The sequence below is a fragment of the Podarcis filfolensis genome, assembly GCF_964270895.1.
Source record: "Podarcis filfolensis genome assembly, chromosome: 2".
Classification (NCBI taxonomy): Eukaryota; Metazoa; Chordata; class Lepidosauria; order Squamata; family Lacertidae; genus Podarcis; species Podarcis filfolensis.
In genome coordinates this window covers 6,936,467-6,959,433 of record NC_139605.1, presented here as the reverse complement: position 1 = coordinate 6,959,433, position 22,967 = coordinate 6,936,467, and the positions used below count along the sequence as shown (strand labels likewise).

Here is a 22,967-nt window from a genome sequence, read left to right as displayed (position 1 = left end):
TAATATGTGTGTGTGTTATGTACTGAGTTGAATAGGATCCAAACTGCAGTAGTCTGATTGGTCCTAGAACAATAGGATCCAAATTGCAGCAGTCTGATTGGTCCTAGAACAATAGATTCAGAATGCAGCAGTCTGATTGGTCCTAGAACAATGCAGCAGTATGATTGGTTGGCAGGAACCACCCAATCATGCTCCAGATAGAAGTGAATCCACAACCAGATTGGCTTACAGTAGAATTCCGGAATTAGCCAATCATGTGCAGCCCATTGTGTAAATAATGTATATAAAGCAGATACTTTGAGGGGACTTTCATTCATTCCTCCTCACCACTATGAGCTGAATAAAGAGCATGAAATCACTTTGCGACTCTGAGTATATTTCAGTGTGTTTAATCTGTCTCTCCCAAAACAAAAAACACACGACATGAAGAAAGTGGACAGAGGATTTTTTCCCCTCTCTCATAATTCCTATGGCTAAGGCAATCCCTCGGGTAAACTGGTCCCAAGCTATTAAGGGACTTTGCAAGATGTTTCTGTCTTTGCAGCCAAATACAGAGCTGGGTGACAGACGTGGGAGCAAGAGATCAGGAGGCACCCTTTGCGCAATTGCGTAATTGCGCACGCAGCTTGCAACAGCGAGTTTATTCTTCTTATTGCTCAAGAAGTTAAAGGCAAAGAGTCGGTGCTTGCTAGAAAGAACCCATTTGTTTTATTTTTTTTCGAAGTGAGCACCGGATGTCAGCTGCATGCAAGCCGCTTCCTCTGCTGGCCCCGCCCGGAGATGCGATTTCCAAATGTTGCTTCTTGGCAGGCGCCGGAGGAGCAAGAAGAGTTGGCTGGGCTTGCAGGAGGAGGAAGGCTCGGAGGGCGGCCGTTGCCTGCGGGGCGCCTGGGCCGGGGAAGGGGAGGAAAAGGCACAAGGTGACTCAGAGGGAAAGGGGGGGGGAATGGATTTGCACCTTCGTCCCGCTGAGTTTTAAGGCTGGACGGGAATTGGCTCCAGGCAGTCACTCTGGTTAGCAAGGCGCTCAGGACCTGCAAGACCTCCGAAAATGTGCGTTTCAGTAGCTTGCAGCTGGGCTTAGTTGCAGCTATTCCTGCATTCATAGCATCATAGCATTGCAGAGTTGGAAAGGGACCCCCGGGGTCATCTAGTCCAACCCCTGGCAATGCAGGAAACTCATCTAAAGCATCCAGGACAGATGGTCACCCAACCCCCTGGATTGCAGGGGGTTGGGCTATGATTCTGAAGGAGGGCTGAGTGGTTGTGGGGCTGGCTGGGAGGGAGGGGGAGAGTTTGAGTTGCTGCCAACTTGGAGGGCTTAAAGGTAAAGGGACCCCTGACCATTAGGTCCAGTCGTGACCGACTCTGGGTTGCGGCGCTCATCTCGTTTTATTGGCCGAGGGAGCCGGCGTACAGCATGACTAAGCCGTTTCTGGCGAACCAGAGCAGCGCACGGAAACGCCATTTACCTTCCCGCTGGAGTGGTACCTATTTATCTACTTGCACTTTGACGTGCTTTTGAACTGCTAGGTTGGCAGGAGCAGGGACCGAGCAACGGGAGCTCACCCCATCGCAGGGATTTGAACCGCCGACCTTCTGATTGGCAAGCCCTAGGCTCTGTGGTTTAACCCACAGCGCCACCCGTGTCTCCTTGGAGGGTTTAGAAAGTGAGTTAGCACAATTCATGGAGAGCTCTGTCAATGGCTACCAGCCAGGATGGCTGTGTCTTGCACCTGCGGTCAATGCTTCTGAACACCTGGAAACCGCAGGAAGGGAGAGGGGTCTTGTGCTCAGATCCTGCTTGCATCCAGTCAGCCACTGTGAGAACAGGATGCTGGACTCGATGGGCCCCTGGTCTGATCCAGATTCAGGGCCCTTCTTACGTTTCCAGAAGGGGCAGCAAGGCAGAAAGGATGGGTGGGGACTCTGAATGCTGGCAATCCCAACTGGGGAGAATATAATATTTTACTTTCCTGTTATTTCTGCTGCTTTGAATGCGTCACTTGTATTTGGCTTCCTTCTGTCATGTTTTTGGATTGCTTTATCTGATCATAGAATCACAGAGTTGGAAGGGACCCAGAAGGTCCTCTAGCCCAACCCTCTGCAGTGCATGTTGCCCGATGCGGTGCTCGAACCCACAACCCGGAGATGAAGAGTCTCATACTCTACCAACGATCCTGACTGATATTTTGAGATCCCCCCCCCCTTAAGAATATAAAGCGGTGTAAAAATGAAATAACAATGATATAGCGCTTTTGTGCTCAGGTCCTGCTTGTGAGTTTCAGCAGAAAGTTCACCTGTTCGCCTGGCGAAAATGTTCCTCTTCAGCCAGGCCTTTGGCTGATTTGTATTCTATAGCCTTTGAAATGCGTTTGTGAGAAGGGAGGGAGTTTTTGTTTTGAACTATTTACTTGTGTTTTATCTCGTATTTTTATCCTGTGAACAGCCCTGCCAGCCTGTGAGGAAGGGTGGTATTTAAATCTAACAGATAAATAAATAAAAAGTTAAATGTTGCTCAGGATGTTGGACTGATCTTGTGCAGTGGTACCTCGGGTTACAGACGCTTCAGGTTACAGACGCTTCAGGTTACAGACTCCGCTAACCCAGAAATAGTACGGTTAGGAACTTTGCTTCAGGATGAGAACAGAAATTGTGTGGCGGCAGCGGGAGGCCCCATTAGCTAAAGTGGTGCTTCAGGTTAAGAACAGTTTCAGGTTAAGAACGGACCTCCAGAACGAATTAAGTTCTTAACCCGAGGCACCACTGTAGTTATTTTGGGAGACAATAATCAGGCATCCGCACAACATGACCAGTCCAACGAAGTTGATATTGAAGAATCATTGCTTTGACACGGGTGATCTTTGCATCTTCCAGTACACTGGCATTAGTTCGCCTGTCTTCCCAAGAGATGTACAAAAAAAATTTGAGGAGTTGGAGATGGCGTTTATAACTCTCTCTCCCCTCTCTGCTCCCCTCCAGGAACAACTCTGCCCCACCACTGGCGGATCTCCTTGCTTCCCATTGAATCCCTGAAGATCTGCACTCTGGAGAAAGGCAGTGGCCTTGTGGGATAGGCCGGGGGTTCCAAGAGAGACCTGGAGGACCAAAATGTCTCTCTTTGCTGTGAATGCGTTGGGAGGACGTGTTTCTGAACCGTGGAAGGACATGGCAGGGTTGGAACTGAAGGGCGCAGAGGTCGGCATCTGGGTCCCAGCTGCTGCTGAGCTGAGAGAGCACTTGGGGATAAAAACAGAAGACCCAGATCCATCGGAGGTGACAGACCAATTGGGCAATGGGCAGGATGGGGGCCCCCACGTCGTTCAGGCTGGGAGTATCGGGGAATTCCTGCAGGGGTCCACAGACCCGCCTGTTACTCTGAACTCAAAGGAGGACTTGTTGCAGTGCTGGGAGGCCCAGTGGCAGGAGTTCCTGAGGAAACTGGAGCCTCCTAGCCGGGAACGGGGGACCACCCAGTCGCCGGAAGAGCCCAGCGTCTGGGATGATGCTAAGTCCTTCCTGGCCTCCTTCGAGCAAGTGGCCGAAGCCTGCCGCTGGCCACGCGAGGAGTGGGTGGCCCGGCTCCTGCCGGCCCTTGGCGGCGGTGCGCAGCAGACTTTCGTCAAACTGGAGTCTTGGGACTGGAAGAACTACCAGAAGGTGAAGGCTGCCATCTTGCGGGCCGCAGCCCTGAGGACAGAGAAGCAGAGGCAGCGCTTCCGGCGCTTCTGCTACCAGGAGGCCGGCGGCCCCCGAGAGGCTTACAGCCGGCTCCAGGAGCGCTGCCGGCAGTGGCTGAAGGCTGAGAAGACGACCAAGGAGCAGATCCTGGAGCTGCTGGTCCTGGAACAGTTCCTGGCCATCCTGCCGCCTGAAGTCCAGGGCTGGGTGAAGGAGCGGGGCCCCGAGACCTGCGCCCAGGCCGTGATCCTGGCCGAGTTTTTCCTCCAGAGGAAGGAACAGTTGGAGTGGGGGCCACGCCGAACGAGGGAGGTTGGTTTGTGCCTCGTAAGAGCAGGGCACTGTGGCGATCACACAGGGTCCTCGGACGTTTCACCGTCTATTGATCCCTGTGCCACCACTTTATTTCTCGCTGCCACCACCCAGGCCCTACCTGGTACAGTCCAGTCAGGGTTAAGTTGGAACATAAACTTCTGTTTATTTATTGCAGTTTAAGGAAGGGACGCGGGTGGCGCTGTGGCTTTAACCTGGAGTACCCAGGTATAAGTGGATTACAAAGCCCATCATCCACTGTTTAGCCCAGAGGTCAAGGATGATGGGATTTGTAGTCCAACCACATCTGACAGAAGAACACTGTGCTGGGTGACCCTTTGTTATTTTAAACAAGAGAAGCCGGGGATTGAACCTGTGGCATTCAGCATGCCCAGCGGGTGTTCTGCCACCGATCTCAAGGGCTCTTCTAATCTCATCCCCTTCCTGCTCAAGCCTGAAGGGCCTCTTTGCTGTCATTTCAGCCACCATTTGTGGACCCGTCTGTGAGTTCCCCAGTGGCAGACTCTAGGCCGGGGCAGCTGTGTCGCGAAGTCAAGCGAGAGGAAGAGGAAGAGGAGGATGCTGTCATTGTGGCCTCACATGGTAAGCAATGGTCTTCATTTCTGGGATGCTGCTGTTCTCCTGGAGAGCCCTCAGTGGTTCGTTTCTTTATTTGTCAACTCTGCACAACTTCCCCTCCTCTCCTGGAGTTATAGAGAAGGGGAAACGGGGATTCTTGCAGCTTTTTCCTGTTTTGCAAGGCTCGTTGAGCCTTCGGAAGACGTCTGGTGCACCATGCGCTATTCTCCGTCTTTCTCCTTTTTCGAGCAGGTAGAAGGCAGAGGAGACTAAGCTTGGAGGGCAGAGAGACCCCAGAGCAGTCGGCGGCAGTGGGGCAATACGAGGCCTCGGGGTGGAGGGAAGGGGACGACATCTCCCAGCCTCACTACAGTCGTCATGGAGGTGAGACTTGGACGAGGCCTGACTTCCAGCAGGAACCTGACGGAGGGGAGATGCTGGAGGAATCTGTGCCTCAGGGAAGAAGCTGGCTGAGAGAGAGCCAGGAGAGAGGTCAGGAGACATTTTCAAGTCCATCAGTGAGCAGGAGGTTCCCAGTTTGATCCCAGGCATTGCCAGCTATTTCTTATACAGTGGTACAGGTAAAGGGACTCCTGACCATTAGGTCCAGTCGTGGCCGACTCTGGGGTTGCGACGCTCATCTCGCTTTACTGGCCAAGGGAGCCGGCGTACAGCTTCTGGGTCATGTGGCCAGCATGACTAAGCCGCTTCTGGCGAACCAGAGCAGCGCACGGAAACGCCGTTTACCTTCCTGCCAGAGCGGTACCTATTGATCTACTTGCACTTTTATGTGCTTTCGAACTGCTAGGTTGGCAGGAGCAGGGACCGAACAACTGGACCTCACCCCTTGGCACTGGATCTCAGTGTCCGGGCTGAGTGACGGGGGTGGAGACGCTCCTTCAGGTTTACTGGGCCGAGGCCGTTTAGGACTTTAAAGGTCAGCACCAACACTTTGAATTGTGCTCGGAAACGTACTGGGAGCCAATGCAGATCTCTCAGGACCGGTGTTATGTGGTCCCAGTGGCCACTCCCAGTCTAGCTGCCGCATTCTGGATTAATTGCAGTTTCCGTGGCACCTTCAAAGGTAGCCCCACATAGAGCACATTGCAGTAGTCCAAGCAGGAGATATTTATTTATGATTATTACTTTGTAAAAATGAAATGTAAATAATGTAAATAAATGTATAAAATATAGGAGAAGAAGATAGACACGGGTTGCCCATCTACTACAGGGGAAAAAATATATGTGGGTAATATTGTGCCCCTTTTCCTGATTATATTGTGTCCTGTTTTCTAATATCCCCTGCCACACTGTGTTATACGGCTCCACCATTGCATTGACGGGGATATGGACAGCCTGGGTGGATGGAAAGCTTTAAGCATGCTGAGAAGGCATGGAATGGAGTATCCCCAAGAGGGGCTCTCCACACACGGCGACGTTTTGCATCTGTCTAATAGCCACCCAGCTTCACCCAAGCAGGCATCTCTTCTCTTCTTCCTCTCGACAGGTTATGGAGCAGAAAATGAGTGCGGGAGGAGGAGCCAACTGTGGGAAGGCCCTGCGCTAGCGGAACATTCCGGAAAGGGGCCGAGAAAGCCGGCTTCCGAGAGCGAGGACCAGGAGGTCGATGAGCAGCTGCTCCGGCGGAAGAGGCGGAGGAGGAACCGCTGGGTGGGCCAGGTGAGCACGGACAAACTTCCGCGCCAGCAGAGCACAGAGGTGGCCAACGGAAACCTTTCTGCCATGCACCTCAGGCCAGCCTTTTGCTTGCTGGACGTCATGGAAGGGGACCTTCCCGAACCAGGGACCCCAAAGAAGCGGCGGCGGAAGCCCAACTGGAACATGGAGGAGAAGACGCTGCTGTACAAGCTGGTGGTGGCGAACAAGGAGGCGGCGCTGGGCCTCGTCCCCGGGAGCAGGGCGGCCGCGCGGCAGGCGGCGTTCTTTGCGGCCGCGGGCAAGAGGGTGTCTGCGCTGGGCTACTACGAGAGGTCAGGCCTCGCCACCCGCAAGAGGTGGAACGACACGTATGGGAACCTCCGGAAGCGGGTCAGGGCCTACCGGCGGCAGGGCCTGCCGTTCGACAAAGCGGTGGAGAAAGCCGTGAGACCCGAAGAGACAGTCATCCGCCCGCTGCTCTACCGGAAGCGGGTCAAGGCCGCCGGATCGGATGCCATGAACCACGAGTGTCTGCCACGCAGTGGTGAGTTGGAAGAGGGTGCTGTCGTGCTTTTAACTTTTTAGTATTTTTATCGTCTGGCTTTATGTTTTAGTTGCTGAAACTATGTCTATCTATCTATATATGATATATTAAATTAAATTTTATATTCACGTAATATATAAAAGCTCCTGGACTTCACTCCTCCCCTTTGTGGGTCTTATTGTTAATCCTTTCCATCTGCATCTTTTATAATACAGCCGTACCTTGGTTGTCAAATTTAATCCATTCCAGGAGTCCATTTGACTCCTGGAACTGTTCGGAAACAAAAGGCACAGCTTCCGATTGGCTGCAGGAGCTTCCTGCACTCAATCGGAAGCTGTGTCAGATGTTTGGCTTCCGAAAATTGTTCAAAAACCAGAACACAGTGTTATCTCCCCCTCCTGCTGCAACCAGCTCCCATCCTCCCTGTTCTCCCAGAACCAGAAGAGGCATGAAAAGGGCAGAGGAGGGGTTGGCTGTCCGCAGGTGCAGTCTCAGATTGCTTGGGAAAATCCCTGGAGAAGAGGAGACGTAGTCCCTGTGGGGAGGCAGGTGAGGAGATTTCACCCCTCCCATTCCAAGAATCTGCTGATGTTCTCTGCTGATTCTCCAGAGAGGAGGGGGGCGGTTTCTGCTCACTACTTATTCCGCTCCAGCCTCACATCAGAGAGAGAGACTGAGTATTAGAGAGTGTGTTATCTCTGTATAGATAAGGTTGCTGCTAAGAGCAGTTGTAGACACTCAGTGCAGTTCAGCATCTCCATTTAGCTCTGTATATAGTTGTGTATGATAGTTGTAGATAGAATAAAATTAGTTATTCTACAGAGCTGTTCTCCGAGTGGTTTATGCTCTGCTGTACTCTGCTGTGCAACGACTGTCTTCGGGAGTGAATCTGGTGCTCACAGCTCTGAGTTGTGAGTGCACAGCACTTTGACCTGTTCCTGTGCAGAAGGTGGTCTCTGGAAGTGCTGGCCCAGTTGGGGCTGAAGTGGATGAGTCCAGTCGGCGGCACTGGCTCAAGGGCGATGCTGACAGCAGGGACCAGCTTCATGAGAGCGACACCTGAGTTGCTGTGCTCTGTAGGCCTGACACTCCTGTGCGGATCCTATTTTGCTAATAAAGAGTTGTTGTTCTTTAATTTTATTTGTACTTTTCAGATATATACATTTCACTGATTTTACATTCATTTTGACATTTTAAAACTTGACTTCCTTCCCCCCCTTTCTGTGGTTCCTTAAATTTACTTTTAATATCTTCTGCATATCCAAATTAACTTATTTATTTATCTTCTTTATATATATAGCTGCAGGTTACTACAGTTATCCTGCCAGTGTTTTTATCTGTTTACAATTTATCTGTACATATTCAACAAACCATTTCCATTCTTTTATAAAAAGTTTATCTTGATTTCTTATTCTTCCTGTAAGTTTCGCCATTTCTGCATATTCCGTAAGTTTTTGTATCCATTCTTCCTTTGCTGGGACTTCTTTCCATTTTTCGGCAAGTAACATTCTTGTCGCTGTGGTCACATACATGAATAACCTTCTATACAATTTAGGTAGTTCTATCCCTATAATTGAAGCTACCAGCATGAGTTTGACCAAGCTGCGGGAGGCAGTGGAAGACAGGAGTGCCTGGCGTGCTCTGGTCCAGGGGGTCACGAAGAGTCGGACACGACTAAACAACAACAACAATCCGTATAATTCCCAAAAGAAAAGTTTCTGGTGTTTTTTTTTTACAAACATTAATTTAAACATTCTTTTCATTTCATTGTACAGTGGTACCTCGTCCGTTCTTAACCTGAAACTGTTCTTAACCTGAAGCACCACTTTAGCTAATGAGGCCTCCCGCTGCTGCCGCACAATTTCTGTTCTCATCCTGAAGTAAAATTCTTAACCCGAGGTACTATTTCTGGGTTAGCGGATTCTGTAACCTGAAGCGTCTGTACCGAGGTACCACTGTATATCACTCCCCAATAAGCCTTAACCTAGTAACAAGACCACCACATATGATAAAAAGAACCTTGCTAATAAAGAGTTAAGTCTCGCTTGCTGGGTGTGATTTACTGCAGGTTGGCTCCTGCAAAGACTTTGTGCATCTTTACAATCTGAGGCAGGGTGGGTGTGTAGCTTGGCCCCCACCTAACCAGGCCCTCCTCTTTCATTCCAGCCTTGCCAGAGGACCCCACAGACTCGGAGGACGACTCCACGCCCCCCACCTCAGGCGGAGAACACTCGCCAGCTACAAAGGGGCCGCTGGGGGCTTTGCCAGGAGCCAGCCTTCGTCTTAGAGGCAGCTTGCCAGCACAGCCGCATTCTCCAGCCGCCCAGGAGGAAATAGCAGTGGCATGGAAAGATGAACGCTTAGCAGGTGTCCAGCAGGTGTCTGAAGTGTCTGGCAACAGGTGCCGTTGGGAAGACCGGGGCCGGATAGGGACCTTCAGCAGTCGGCTGACCCTGTGACAAATTTTGGGTGCTCCTAGCTTGCTGTTCTCCAAGGAAATCTCAGTTGGATGTTTTCGGTGCAATCCTGCCACCGAGTTAACTGGACACAGCGGAGGCTGGGGACCTTTACCCCAGCAAACGGTGCTGCAGCATTGCACCTTTTCACCAGCACTTCTGCGGCTGGTGGGATCATTCCTGCATTGCAGGGGGTCAGACTAGATGGCCTTTGGGCTCCCTTCCAAATCCACACTTCTAGGGTTATTATTCCCAGGGATTGTGAATGCAAGAACCCTGATTTCTCCCTCCTTGTTTTTTCTTCGTACGTTGAATTTTTATTTACTTTTCTTCCTGTTTCCTTATTTGCTACATGTCACTGAACTGTGGTTTCGATCAAATAAAAATGACTTCTGTAAAAAAACAAAGAACACCAACATATAGCACTGCCACCTTGGATATTTAAATATCCGTTGTAATTTGAGAAAATGGAGCAAACAATCAACATCCAACAAGAATTAAGGAAGGAAATGAATTGGTTTTAAATCTCTTGGGTAAGAATAAATGTAATTTAACCAAGTTTGTTTGTTTTTTAAAAGGCGTCTGTTTGTTTTGTATTCAACGAAATGTTCCTATTTTGGCAGTTTAGATTTTTAGGGGTTGCAATCCTGTGGGATAGATTTTCAAGCACTTTATCTACTTGGCTGTAACAGATCCTTTTCTATACTTCTTAATTTTATATATATATATATATATATATATATATATATATATATATAAAGAAAAGTTGAAAAAGAAATAGAGTTGGGTATCATTAGCAGACAGGCGTCTCACTCAGCTGTTTTAAGGTAGACTTTCCAATACAGCCCTCAATCCAGATCAGTCCAATGGCCAGTGTAGACCAGAATCCTGTTCTCACAATGGCCAACCAGATGCCTGAGGGAAACCCAGAATCAGGATTCGAACAAAAGAGCACACTCCCCTCTTTGGGTTTCCAGCAATAGCCCTCTCCCCCAGAAATTTCTCTATTCCTCTTTTATTTATTATTATTCTCTTCTTATTACCGAGTTTCAGTGTTACAAAAGCGTTTCCGAAATTGCTGTGCCAAATACAAATCCAGTTGCTTGTAGGCCAAGAGAAAACACAAGTAGGCAAGCTTAAACAATGGAAACCATAAGCACTTCACTGCAGCGTTGCAATACGGCGGAAAGTGATTAAGTGCTTTGCTTATGTTTTCTGAGATGGGTGGGTGCAAAAGGTAAATGTCAAAATATAAAGACCAAAATATTATATTTTTTTTTAAAAAAAGATTAATCCTTGCAGATTCTTGTATTTTAAAGCCACCCATACTAGCAGTGATCACTGCCTCCTGTGGCAGTGAGTTCCATAGTCTAACTAATTCGTGCAATTAAACTAATTCATGGAGGATAATGCTAGCAGTTGCCAGTAGGCATGGTAGCCATGTCCTGCCTCCACTGTACCCACCCAGTTTTGGCCACCACTGGTATGGTAATGCCACCCCACCTGGGAATCTGTTTAGGTTATGCCAGGGCTGAAGAACAAGCAGGTTTCAAGGACCGCCTCTCCCCCCATATGAACCAACCCGGACCCTGCGATCATCATCTGAGGGCCTTCTTCATGTGCCTCCTCCATTAGACAACCGGAGGGTGGCAACGCGAGAACAGGGCCTTTTCTGTGGTGGCTCCCCATTTGTGGCATGCTCTCCTCAGGGAGACTTACCTGGCGCCTTCATTACATAGGCGCCAGGCAAAAACATTCCCCTTCTCCCAGGCTTTTGCTTCACTAGCCAACCCATGGCCATTTTAAGAGGGTTTGTTGATTTTGATCCTAGGATGGCAGTATTCATACCTCGGGTTACAGGCGCTTCAGGTTGTGTTTTTTCGGGTTACGGACCCCCGAAACCTGGAAATGCCGGAACGGGTTACTTCTGGGTTTTGGCGGTCACACATGCGCAGAAGCACTGAATCGCAACCTGCGCAGACGCGCCGCTCAGGTTGCGAACATGCATCCCGCACGGATCACGTTCGCAACCCGAGCGTCCACTGTACAGTGGTACCTCGGGTTACATACGCTTCAGGTTACAGACTCTGCTAACCCAGAAATAGTACCTCGGGTTAAGAACTTTGCTTCAGGATGAGAACAGAAATTGTGCTCCGGCAGCGGGAGGCCCCATTAGCTAAAGTGGTGCTTCAGGTTAAGAACAGTTTCAGGTTAAGAACAGACCTCCGGAACGAATTAAGTACTTAACCTGAGGTACCACTGTATAGAAATTTAATAAATGAACAAATAAACAGCATCCACTGTATAGAAATTTAATAAATGAACAAATAAACGTTAATGCCCATCAGCCCTTGCCAATGGTCAGGGATGATGAAAACTGAAGTTCATCATCATCTGGATGAGGCAAAGGCTACCGACCCTTCGATTATATCTTCTACAGGAAAAAAATACAAGATCCCTGGTCCCGACCTAAGGAAGGAGTTGACATGCCCCCGAAAAGAGTGCAGATTTGCTCCATATTTACATGCACTAGTAAATAGAGGCATTTGCAAAGTTTAGAAATGCTGCTAGCACATTTGCAAAGCTAAGCAGGGCCTGATATGGTTTCAAATTGGATGGGCGACAGCGTGTTGAGATTCCTGCATTGCAGGGGGTTGGACTAGATGACCCTCGGGATCCCTTCCAACTCAACGATTCTACTGTAATTTAAATAGAGAACAACACAAGACAATCTTCAGCATGTCTTTGCCTCCAGGGTTATGCAGACCATAAAAAAAGCATTTTCTGTAATAGCTGGCAATCTGCGTCAATTTTTTGTATTGTTCTTTATTGTGCTCTAATTGTCGCAAATCACATCAATATTTTTAAAAAATGAAATGGCGATATACAAATATATTCTATCAATCAATCGGTCTTGTAGCAACGGGGAGATGCTCCACAGGTCGAACTGCCGGCCTACTCAGGCCTGTGGCCCGGGTGCGAAATGCCAGTGGGCAATTTTACAGCCAAACTTCACTCCTAAATTAATTGTAGGGATGTGAATTTCTGGAACATGTATGAATAAAGGGAGAAAGGCATTAATCCATTTAAATGGCAGGGGGAATTTGTGCCACGATAGATGTGGGATCTTAAAATGGCTTCTCTAAAATGATGGATTTGCACCAAAAAGTGTTGTGGGGAGGGGAGAGTGTTTGGGGAGATCTGTCAAGACCATGGGTAGGCAACCTAAGGCCCGGGGGCTGGATCCGGCCCAATCACCTTCTAAATTTGGCCCACGGATGGTTCAGGAATCAGCGTGTTTTTACATGAGTAGAATGTGTCCTTTTATTTAAAATGCATCTCTGGGTTATTTGTGGGGCATAGGAATTCGTTCATTTCCCCCCAGAAAAAATATAGTCCGGCCCCCCACAAGGTCTGAGGACAGTGGACCGGCCCCCTGCTGAAAAAGTTTGCTGACCCCTGGTCAAGACCCTCATCAATTTCCAAGTGGTTCATGGGAGAAAAGGTTTAGGGACCACTGACTTGGAAGACTTTTCTGATTAATCCCCACCTCCCCTCAAAAGACAATCCTCTTTGCCCTTCCGACACCTCAGATGTTTATTTTTAAAACCCATCATATTCTGTGATTCGTAAGGTGCTTTAAAGTCTCATGGGCCAATAAGTGAGTGTTTCTGGCTGTTAACCAAAAGCTTGGCGGCTTGAGCCCACCTAAGGATGGCTTGGGGCAGAATTCCTGAGCGAGAAGACCCTTGCAATTTTATGATTCTAACTGCGTTTTATTTGTTATAATCCGCACTGGGACTCCCGATTCCTCTCAAAGAGCCACAGTTCCCAGAGGGATTTAACAATCAGTTCTTCTCTACAGGGACCTCCAAGACTGGCAGCTCTGTAAGGAGAATTTGGGGTCTCCTAACAACTTTCAGCTAGATGCATTAATTTGCCTATTACTAAACGGTAACGACGACAACACATTTTCAGTAAGTTCAGTAACACATTTCAGTTACGTATACACATCAATTATGAGAGGCGTTTAGAGCTGTTCCCTCACAGAACTACAATTCCCAGACTGGTTTCACGGTCAGTCTTCACAGGGAACTCTGGGAATTGTAGCTCTCTGATGGGAACAGACGCTCTCCTAACAACTCTCTGCCACAAATTTTAAAAGTGGCATTGTGGTGACTTAAATGTGGTGTAGACTCCATTCAAAGGAGGGGCAGCCCCACAAAGAATCGCAGCCAATAGCAGCTCTCTCATGTCGATTAGAATTCGATACAGTCAATACTGGCCACTCCAGAATTAACTCGGGGATTGTGCTGTGACTATAGTTCAGCTGTCCCCCAACCTGGTGCCCTCAGATTACAACTTCCACCAGCCCCAACCAAGGAGCATGTAGTTCAAGAAAACCAGAGGGAAATCAGTTCGGCTCCGAGTCATTCTGCACCCCTGGCTTTTCTGTCGTTTCTCTGCTGTGTGGATTCTTTGATGTTTAGTGACAATGGTCTTCCAAGAAAAACTGCTTCTGTACACCAGGCTTTATATCGTTTTTCCCTGGCGTAGTGCTTTCTGTAATAATAATTTATTATTTGTACCCAGCCCATCTGGCTGGGTTTCCCCAGCCACTCTGGGCGGCTTCCACAAAGACCAAAAATACACTAAGATGTCATACATTAAAAACTTCCCTGAACAGGGCTGCCTTCAGATGTCTTCTGAATGTCAGGTAGTTGTTTATCTCTTTGACATCTGATGGGAGGGCGTTCCACCTGGCGGGCGCCACTACCGAGAAGGCCCTCTGCCTGGTTCCCTGTAACTTGGCTTCTTGCAGTGAGGGAACTGCCAGAAGGCCCTCGGCGCTGGACCTGTGTTCGGGCAGAACGAGGGGGGTGGAGATGCTCCTTCAGGTATACTGGACCAAGGCCGTTTAGGGCTTTAAAAGTCAACACCAACACTTTGAATTGTGCTTGGAAACATGCTGGGAGCCAATGTAGGTCTTTCAAGACTGGTATTATGTGGTCTTGGCGGCCGCCCCCAGTCACCAGTCTAGCTGCCGCATTCTGGATTAGTTGTAGTTTCTGGGTCACCTTCAAAGGTAGCCCCACGTAGAGCACATTGCAGTAGTCCAAGCGGGAGATAACTAGAGCATGCACCACTCTGGTGAGACAGTCCACGGGCAGGTAGGGTCTCAGCCTGCGTACCAGGTGGAGCTGGTAGACAGCTGCCCTGGATACAGAATTGACCTGTGCCTTCATGGACAGCTGTGAGTCCAAAATGACTCCCAGGCTGCACACCTGGTCCTTCAGGGGCAGTTACCCCATTCAGGACCAGGGAGTCCTCCACAGCAGCCCGCCCCCTGTCCCCCCAAAACAGTACTTCTGTCTTGTCAGGATTCAACCTCAATCCATTAGCCGCCATCCATCCTCCACCAGCCTCCAGGCACTCACACAGGACCTTCTCCGCCTTCACTGGTTCTGATTTGAAACTCAGATCAGTTATCTCATTTCTCTCCTGAGTGAATTTGTGGATGAGAATTGAGGATGCGTTGCGTTGCCCAGCCCAACAATTCAGGAATTTTTGTTTTCCTTTTCCGTGATGTGTAGTGAGGTTTATCTTGAAAGGGTACAGCAAGGGAGAGTAGGCCTTATCTTCAGCTGCAAAACCTAGGAGCTGAAGGAGTATCCCTAAGGAGTATCCCTAAGCTTCCGATTTGCTTCTAAAGGTGGAAGAGAAACCCAGTCTCAAAGTCACCAGCACCCCTAGCAATAGTGCCTCCATCTTGGATTAAGATTCAGTACATTCACCAACAGCAATTCCAAAACAGACCTCCGGATTAGATGAAACAAATTCTGCATTCCTTAACAGTTCTGCGGTTTATCTGCTCTGTGGATTCTCTGATGTTTGGTGAGATTTGTCTTGTGTGTGAAGTTCTTACCACACTCCGAGCATGTATATGGTTTCTCCCCGCTGTGAATCCATTGGTGGGAAGCGAGGTATTTGCTAGTACTGAACCTCTTTCCACACTCCAGACATTTGTACGGTTTCTCCCCTGTGTGGGTTCTCTGATGAGAAGTGAAGTCTGAACTCTGACGGAAGCTCTTTCCGCACTCTGAGCACTTAAATGGCTTCCCCCTTGTGTGGATTCGTTGGTGAGCTGTGAGGTATTTGTTGCTACTGAAGCTCTTCGCACATTCCAAACAATTATACGGTTTCTTCCCTGTGTGGAGAGTTTGGTGCGAAATCAGACTGGTGCTGAAAAAGAAACTCTTTCCACACTCTAAGCATTTAAAATTTTTTTCCCCTGTGTGGATTTTCTGATGTGAACTGTAGTTGGTTCTATGACTAAACCTCTTTCCACACTCCAAGCACACATACGGCTTCTCCCCTGTGTGGATTCTCTGATGTGAACAGAGGTTTCTGCGATCGCTAAACCGCTTTCCACACTCCAGACATTTATAGGGTTTCTCCCCCGTGTGGATAATTTGATGTGAAGTAAGGCTGGCGCTTGTACTGAAGCTCTTCCCACACTCCACACACTTATAGGGTTTCTCTCCTGTGTGAAGTTGTTGATGGTGAGTGAGGCTTGTCCTATGATTAAACCTCTTTCCGCACTCCAAACATTTATAGGGTTTCTCCCCTGTGTGGATTTTCTGATGTGCCGTGAGGTTAGTCTGCTGGCTAAAACTTTTTCCACACCTCAAGCACGGATACGGTTTCTCCCCTGTGTGAGTTCGTTGATGGGTAGTGAGATTTATCTTCTGCCTGAAACTCTTTCCGCACTCCACACATTTAAAAGGTTTTTCTCCCGTGTGGACTCTTTGATGAGAAGTCAGGTACTTGCTGCTACTGAAGCTCTTCCCACACTCCAAACACTTATATGGTTTTTCCCCTCTGTGAATATTTTGGTGTGCAACAAGGCCATCCCTCTTATTAAAACACTTCCCACACTCCAAACATTTAAACGGTTTCTCCCCTGTGTGGATTCTCTGATGTGAAGTGAGATACTTGCTGTTGCTGAAACACTTTCCGCACTCCAAGCATTTGTATGGTTTCTCCCCTGTGTGGATTTTTTGATGTGAAGTAAGAGCATCTCTCCTGTTAAAGCTCTTTCCACACTCCAGGCATTTAAATGGTTTCTCTCCTGTGTGGATTCTCTGATGAATCGTGAGATATTTACAAGTGCTGAAACACTTTCCACACTCCAAGCATTTATAGGGCTTCTCCCCTGTGTGGATTCTGTGATGGGAAGTGAGGCTTGTGCTCTGACTGAAGCTCTGTCCGCACTCCATGCATTTATATGGTTTCTCACCTGTGTGGATTCTCTGGTGTTTTCTAAGGGTTGACTTATCGCTGAAGCTTTTGTTACAGTCCGAACATTTAAATGGCTTCTCCCCTGTGTGGATTTTCCAATGAGCAATGTGGCTCAATTTGCAGGTAAAGCTTTCCCCACACACAAGGCACTGGGTCCTTTCCTCTTTTTCACCTATGTTTTCTTGGACTGGGATTTCAGAAATCTCAGCGCTCTGAGAAGCAGAGGATTCGCTTAGTGTGTGTTTCACTTCGGGTTTTGTTCTCTCTTCTTCCTCCTCTTCACATCCAGTTCTGTCTAACAACACCCTGTGTGGTTCATCTTCATTCTCCCTCTCTCTCCTGTCATGTCCTGGAAAAAGGAGAGACAATTAATTAGTAACAGCCCAAGTGGGAAATAAGAGTCTGGTATCAAAGAAGGAGCACAGGGGCGGACAACCTTTTCATGGCAAGGATCAGAACAGTGAGTACCTCTTTGTAATTTTGACAAATGACAGGGCCTTTTCGGTGGTGGCTCCCCAATAGTGGAAATGCCCTCCCTAGTGAGGTGAGCCTGCCTCTATCATTATTATCTTTCAGGAGGAATCCGAAAACATTCCTGTTTTGCAAAACAACAAAGCATGGGACAGAGTGAGGGAGATATTTATGGAACAACAATGGGATATCTGCTCCGCACAAGGCAACAGCAACAACCAGGAAAAGATAGACATAACATTTTACAGGGACAGGAAGAAACACCGTGGACAGAGTAACTGCCACACACAGGAAGAACAAGGATATAGTTTGAGTGCTTCACTTGTAGTTTTATAAATCATTTAAGGTGTCAATACAAATAGAAGCTATTAATATTGCAGTTGCTGTATAAGGGATTATTATGACGACCGGAATGTAATTGAAATTTATAAGATTTTGGAACGCAGGGGGGGAAAATAATCAAACCTTCAATTCTAACACACCTAATCTAAATTCGGTATTTGAACGATTGGTATTAGTAATTATATTATAAATTGGTATTGTTATAATGAGGCTATTATTGAATTATAATTGAAAACTAATAAAAATTATTATCAAAAAAGGAAAGAAATGATTCCTGTTCACCCAGGCATTTGGTGGCTGAAAAATACTGCTCCTGGCAACCTCAAGATCACTGAAGTAGGTTTTAATTGTAATTTAGGCGGTCCCTGAGGTAGCCTGGACCTAAGTTGTTTGGGGCTTTGCAAACTAATACAAAGGACCTTAAAACCTGGTTCGGAATCAGACGGGCATGTACAGGATTGTGCTGTTAAGTTGCTAAATTTCATGCCAGCCTTCCCCAAACTGCAGGTGTTGTTGAGACTACAGTTCCCATCATCTTTGATCGCTGGCCATGCTGGCTAAGGATGATGGGGATTGTAGTCCGACAAGAGAAGGACTCAAGATTGAGGGAAGTTGGCTTTTAGGCAAACCTCTCCCCTCGCCCTTTTAGAATACGAAGGAGAAGCAAGGAGATTGAGGGAACGTTCTTTCATATGTGGTGGACCTGTAAAAGGGTAAAAAAGTATTAGGAAACAATCCACAATGAATTGAAAAAAAAATGTTTAAAAGCACTTTCACCCAAAAAACCAGAGTCCTTTTTGTTGGGGATAATTCAAACAGAAATTCCCAGGTGTCAAAAAAGGTTATTTATGTATGCCACTACTCCGGCCTGTGTTTTGTTTGCCCAAAAATGGAAAACAAGCGAGGTCCCAACTAAAGAAGAATGGCAACTTAAACTGATGGAATACGCGCAGCTTGCAGACTTAACATATAGAATAAGAGAACAAGAAGAACATACATTTAGAGAAGATTTGAAAATGTTTATTGAATATAGGAGGGGAAATTGTGCACACCTGAAAACGTTGGCAGCATTAAGATAAATTCAACAGTGTAAATAAGTTTTGATGGATTTAATAATGGAATACTGAATGGTACAGTTTCTGTAAAATATGCAGGGATTTATGATTAACAAAGTGAACCATGGAAAGAGAAGAAGGGAAGTCATTGTTATCCTAAGGTTTTTTTAAATGGGTACATATTCAAAATTGCAAAACAGAAAAATTTAAGAAAGAATAGAATAGAATAGAATAGAATAGAATAGAATAGAATAGAATAGAATAGAATAATCTCTTATTCTTTCTTGAGCACCATTCTCTAGGGTTGGGGTTTTGGAGCACCAGGGAGGGGGAATGTGATGTGAAACTAAGAGGATGAGGGGGAAAGACTAGGGGCAGGGGAAGGATTTGTGAATAAGGAGAGGGAAGGTGGAAAGTCTGGAATTTATTATTATTATTTAATCACCTCCCACATACAGGAAAAGATTGAGGCTGGAGATTAGGTCTTATGGGGGCAAGGGAAGGATTTGGGGGCAAGAAGCAAAAGAGTGTGGCTAATAATAAAAAAATAATTTAATGTCCTTCCTTTCCCTGATCAAAAACAGGGCATGTCTGATGCTCTTATGTGCCCAAATGAGACTGCAACCTTGGGGCACCCTCCAGCTTCTTCTAAAATCAAGGAAGGAGCTGGACATCCAACATCCAAGCCTGCCACCATCTGTTGTGGCTTTGATAAAGGTCTGCCAGCTTAAGGGATTCCTGGAAAGGGACCCCGGAAGCCCAGCCAGGCTGGAAGGCGAAGATGCAAGGTGACGAAATGTAATAACAATAATAATAATAATAATAATTTTTATTTATACCCTGCCCTCCCCAGGCAAGGCCGGGCTCAGGGCGGCTAACAAGCAATAATAAAAACAAGTTGAATGAATACAACTTAAAAACAAGATTAAAATACAACATTAAAACATTAAAATGCAGCCTCATCACAGGAGGAGAAAGGAAAAAAGAAAGAGGGGGAGGAAATCAAATTGACTCCAAGCCAAAGGCCAGGCAGAACAACTCTGTCTTACAGGCCCTGCGGAAAGAAATCAGATCCCGCAGGGCCCTGGTCTCATGAGGCAGAGCGTTCCACCAGGCCGGGGCCAGTGTTGAAAAGGCCCTGGCTCTGGTTGAAGCTAATCTAACTTCCTTAGGGCCCGGGACCACTAGAGTGTTGCTATTTATGTAGCAAGGATACATACAAGAAAAGGGAAAAAAATAGGCTGTGATTATTGTTTTTCGCCATCAACCAAGGGGAAAGGGGGCTCTTACCCAGAAAGGCCACGATTCCAGGCTTCTCCTCCTCCAGGGCTTCCCTTTGGTCCGGATCCATCAGGGTATTCTCGGTGAAATGTACAGCCTCCGCTTCAAAGACACAGGATCCTGTTATTAAAGTTTATACCAAGTTTAAAGTTCATATTAAAATAATGTAAAATGTTTGAGGGATAGAAAAACGGTGGATTGATACTTCATGGATTTAGCAGAAATGTTATGAGAAGTTAAGTATCTATAAGTTTTAGCTTTAAGGTTAAAATAAGGTTAAGAAAATTATGTTATGTATAATTTGATAGAGATTAAGAGAAAGATGGAAAGGATTTGCTGAAATTACCAAATAGAAGTGGAATACAAGAAGGGAGGTGAGAGGAAGTCGAGGAAACAAGTGAATGAAAGAAAGGTTGTGTTTTGAAATGTTTTTATTTTGTATTGTTGCATTATTGTGTGTTGTGTTATTGTGTTACTGTTTTTGGTTTGTTTGTTTTTCTTGTTGTGTCTTTCTTTTTCTTTTCTTTTTTGTTAAAAGTAATAAAGATTATTTTTAAAAAAAAGGATCCTGGAAGAGAAGGGGAAATATCCTCCAGGTAGTTAATGTTTACAACTTGCCATCTCTTTTTCTGGACAATCCTTTGGGGGGGGGTTAAAATGGGGAGGGCATGTGTGCCCCCTTGATGTCATAGAATCATAAAACTGCACAGCTGGAAGAGATATCAAGAGTCATCTAGTCTAACCTCCTGCAATGCAGGAATATCAGCTAAAGCATCTGAAATAAAAAAATTAAGGTCTTATATATATAATAAATGTTCATAAATGTACCAAGCAAACATGTGCATAAATACATAAACCACATGTCTGAAGCAGCACAGGAAAACAGCCCTGGATCCATTTTGGCTCCCAAACTGACCAAATGATTTCCCTGCAAGGTCAAGGAAAATGGAAAAGCCTCCCCATTGTCTTTTCCTTCACAAATCCTGTCTTAAGGGTATGTCTGTGTATGAATAGGGTGAGCCTGTGACCTGGCTCAGGAACTAAGTATTTATCGTTACAAAAGACTGGCCAGGCTCCCCAGGGTATCCAATCAAGTAAGCATTAACAGGTAAGCTGGGAGACAGGAGGTAAACAACGCACTCAGATTTCTGTTGTAGACCGCCCTTCCTGTGATGTCGGTATGATGTGTCGGGGGGGTGGTCTTAAGCTACACCCCTTCTGTGATGTATGTATGGTGTTTCTGGGGTTGGGCTTGGACTCCAGGGCTGGCAATTTAAAATGTCTATATAAGGGCGGACACACCTGGGTTCTGGGTCCTCCTCCTTTCCTGCGGGTGAGGGGAGCACCCTGTTGCAACAGTTCAATAAAGATCAGGCTTACAAGCTACTTTTCTTCTCCATATTCTGTTTGGCCTCTGTTATTTTCTCTGACTGATGGAGAACCTGCAAACGACTCTATAAGGGCTCTTGTGTCCCCCATAAGGGAATAAGAGCAGATTTATGTTTACGTTTCTTACACATCCATGACGGACAGGACCTCTGCTTAAAAACCTCCAAGGAAGGAGAGTCCACAATTTCCCGGGGGAAACCGTTCCACTGTCCAACAGCTCTTACCATCAGAAAGCTTTCTAAAATGTTGAGTTGGAATACTGAAATATACTCGGGAGTCGACAGCTCATAGTGGTGAAGAGGAATGGAAGTTCACCCAGAATGTCTGCTTTATATACATTATTTACACAATGGGCCCCACGTGATTGGCTAATTCCAGGATTCACCTGTAGGCCAATCTGGTTGCGGATTCACTTCCACCTGGAGCTCAATCAATGCAAGATATATTAAGATATACTTTCTTGGGCTCCATGATCACTGCAGATGGTGACAGCAGTCACGAAATTAAAAGACGCCTGCTTCTTGGAAAAAAAGCAATGACAAACCTAGACAGCATCTTAAAAAGCAGAGACATAACCTTGCCAACAAAGGTCCGTATAGTTAAAGCCTGAGAAACAGTTTCTACGCAAATGCAATTCTGGTTCTAAACGCAGCATAAGGAGGCTCTATAGTATATTGTATTTTAAAATGGGGTTTCAGAGTTTTTAGGGGTTTTTGAATGTTTTATGTAGTTTTTCAATTTCATTGTTCTGTATGGGACAATGATAATAAAGATATTGTATATCGTATATTGTCCAGGCAGCAGTCACGAAATTAAAAGACACCTGCTTCATGGGAGAAAAGCAATGACAAACCTAGACAGCATCTTAAAAAGCAGAGACATCACCTTGCCAACAAAGGTCCATATAGTTAAAGCCATGGTTTTCCCAGTAGTGATATATGGAAGTGAGAGCTAGACCATAAAGAAGGCAGATCGCTGAAGAATTGATGCTTTTGAATTATGGTGCTGGAGGAGACTCTTGAGAGTCCCATGGACTGCAAGAAGATCAAACCTATCCATTCTGAAGGAAATCAGCCTGAGTGCTCACTGGAAGGACAGATCGTGAAGCTGAGGCTCCAATACTTTGGCCACCTCATGAGAAGAGAAGACTCCCTGGAAAAGACCCTGATGTTGGGAAAGATGGAGGGCACAAGGAGAAGGGGACAACAGAAGACGAGATGGTGGGACAGTGTTCTCGAAGCTACTAGCATGAGCCTGACCAAACTGCGGGAGGCAGTGGAAGACAGGAGTGCCTGGCGTGCTCTGGTCCATGGGGTCACGAAGAGGCGGACACGACTAAACAAGATATATTAGGCCACCGATGCCAGGCCAATCTAGTTGATATCCCTGCATTGCCGAGGGTTGGGGTCCCTTCCAACTCTACAATGCTATTATTCTATGGCACCTGCTCTGCTCAACCCCCTGCCTCTTGCCCGTTTTCTCTCCAGTCACTGGACAGCTACTCTCCAGTTGACTTGGGGGAGCGTCTCCCCAACCCGCCTCTCGCTTTTCTCCCTTGCATTTCCCCCCTCCCCATATTCTCTGTGGGTCTCCTTCACCCAAATCCAAGAGGAGGGGGCTCACCAGATCCACACACACCCCGGGTGGAAAGGACAAAGGCCACTTTCCCCAGGTGGAGGCGCACCAACCGGCTTCCGGCTTGCAAAAAAATTCTTCTCTTTGCGCTCCTTGCGCGCACCAAACCTCCGTCTTCTATCCAAGGTTCCTTTTGCACAGCTGGAGGGGTGAAGTCCTTTGCTTTAGAGGACGCGCTCCCCCCTCTCCTTTCCCAATTTCCTTCCTCTCTAGGAATCGCTCTCCTCCGCTTCGCTTTAACCCTTCCTTCCTCAGCATCTG

At 46.9% G+C, this 22,967-nt stretch overlaps 2 protein-coding genes across 2 annotated transcripts; one reads left to right on the top strand and one right to left on the bottom strand.

The window, feature by feature from the left end:
- The first annotated feature begins 760 nt into the window (after positions 1–760).
- On the top strand, positions 761–9,789 carry LOC310756597 (uncharacterized protein). The gene is made up of 6 exons (XM_083600926.1): positions 761–920; positions 2,983–3,993; positions 4,476–4,596; positions 4,825–5,064; positions 6,080–6,775; positions 8,942–9,789. Exons 2-6 carry the CDS (start codon positions 3,112–3,114, stop codon positions 9,232–9,234), a joined length of 2,232 nt encoding a protein of 743 aa, XP_083457052.1. The 5' UTR covers positions 761–920; positions 2,983–3,111; the 3' UTR covers positions 9,235–9,789.
- Positions 9,790–11,488: 1,699 nt separating this feature from the next.
- Positions 11,489–22,912, bottom strand: LOC310756706 (uncharacterized protein). Its single transcript, XM_083601307.1, has 3 exons — positions 22,695–22,912; positions 19,692–19,802; positions 11,489–16,882 (listed from the first exon to the last, which is right to left on the bottom strand). The coding sequence occupies exons 2-3, from the start codon at positions 19,750–19,752 to the stop codon at positions 15,081–15,083; spliced, it is 1,863 nt and encodes a 620-aa protein (XP_083457433.1). The 5' UTR covers positions 19,753–19,802; positions 22,695–22,912; the 3' UTR covers positions 11,489–15,080.
- Positions 22,913–22,967: the final 55 nt, after the last annotated feature.

What these genes read in the sequence shown, in the direction of transcription:
- LOC310756706 (XM_083601307.1), bottom strand. Translation starts at nt 19,752, where the DNA reads ATGGATCCGGACCAAAGGGAAGCCCTGGAGGAGGAGAAGCCTGGAATC. An exon ending in TGGAATCGTGGCCTTTCTGG is followed by an intron (nt 16,883 to 19,691) that starts GTAAGAGCCCCC and finishes TCCTTTTTCCAG; the next exon opens with GACATGACAGGAGAGAGAGG.
- LOC310756597 (XM_083600926.1), top strand. Translation starts at nt 3,112, where the DNA reads ATGTCTCTCTTTGCTGTGAATGCGTTGGGAGGACGTGTTTCTGAACCG. An exon ending in GGCCACGCCGAACGAGGGAG is followed by an intron (nt 3,994 to 4,475) that starts GTTGGTTTGTGC and finishes CTGTCATTTCAG; the next exon opens with CCACCATTTGTGGACCCGTC. An exon ending in CGAGTGTCTGCCACGCAGTG is followed by an intron (nt 6,776 to 8,941) that starts GTGAGTTGGAAG and finishes CTTTCATTCCAG; the next exon opens with CCTTGCCAGAGGACCCCACA.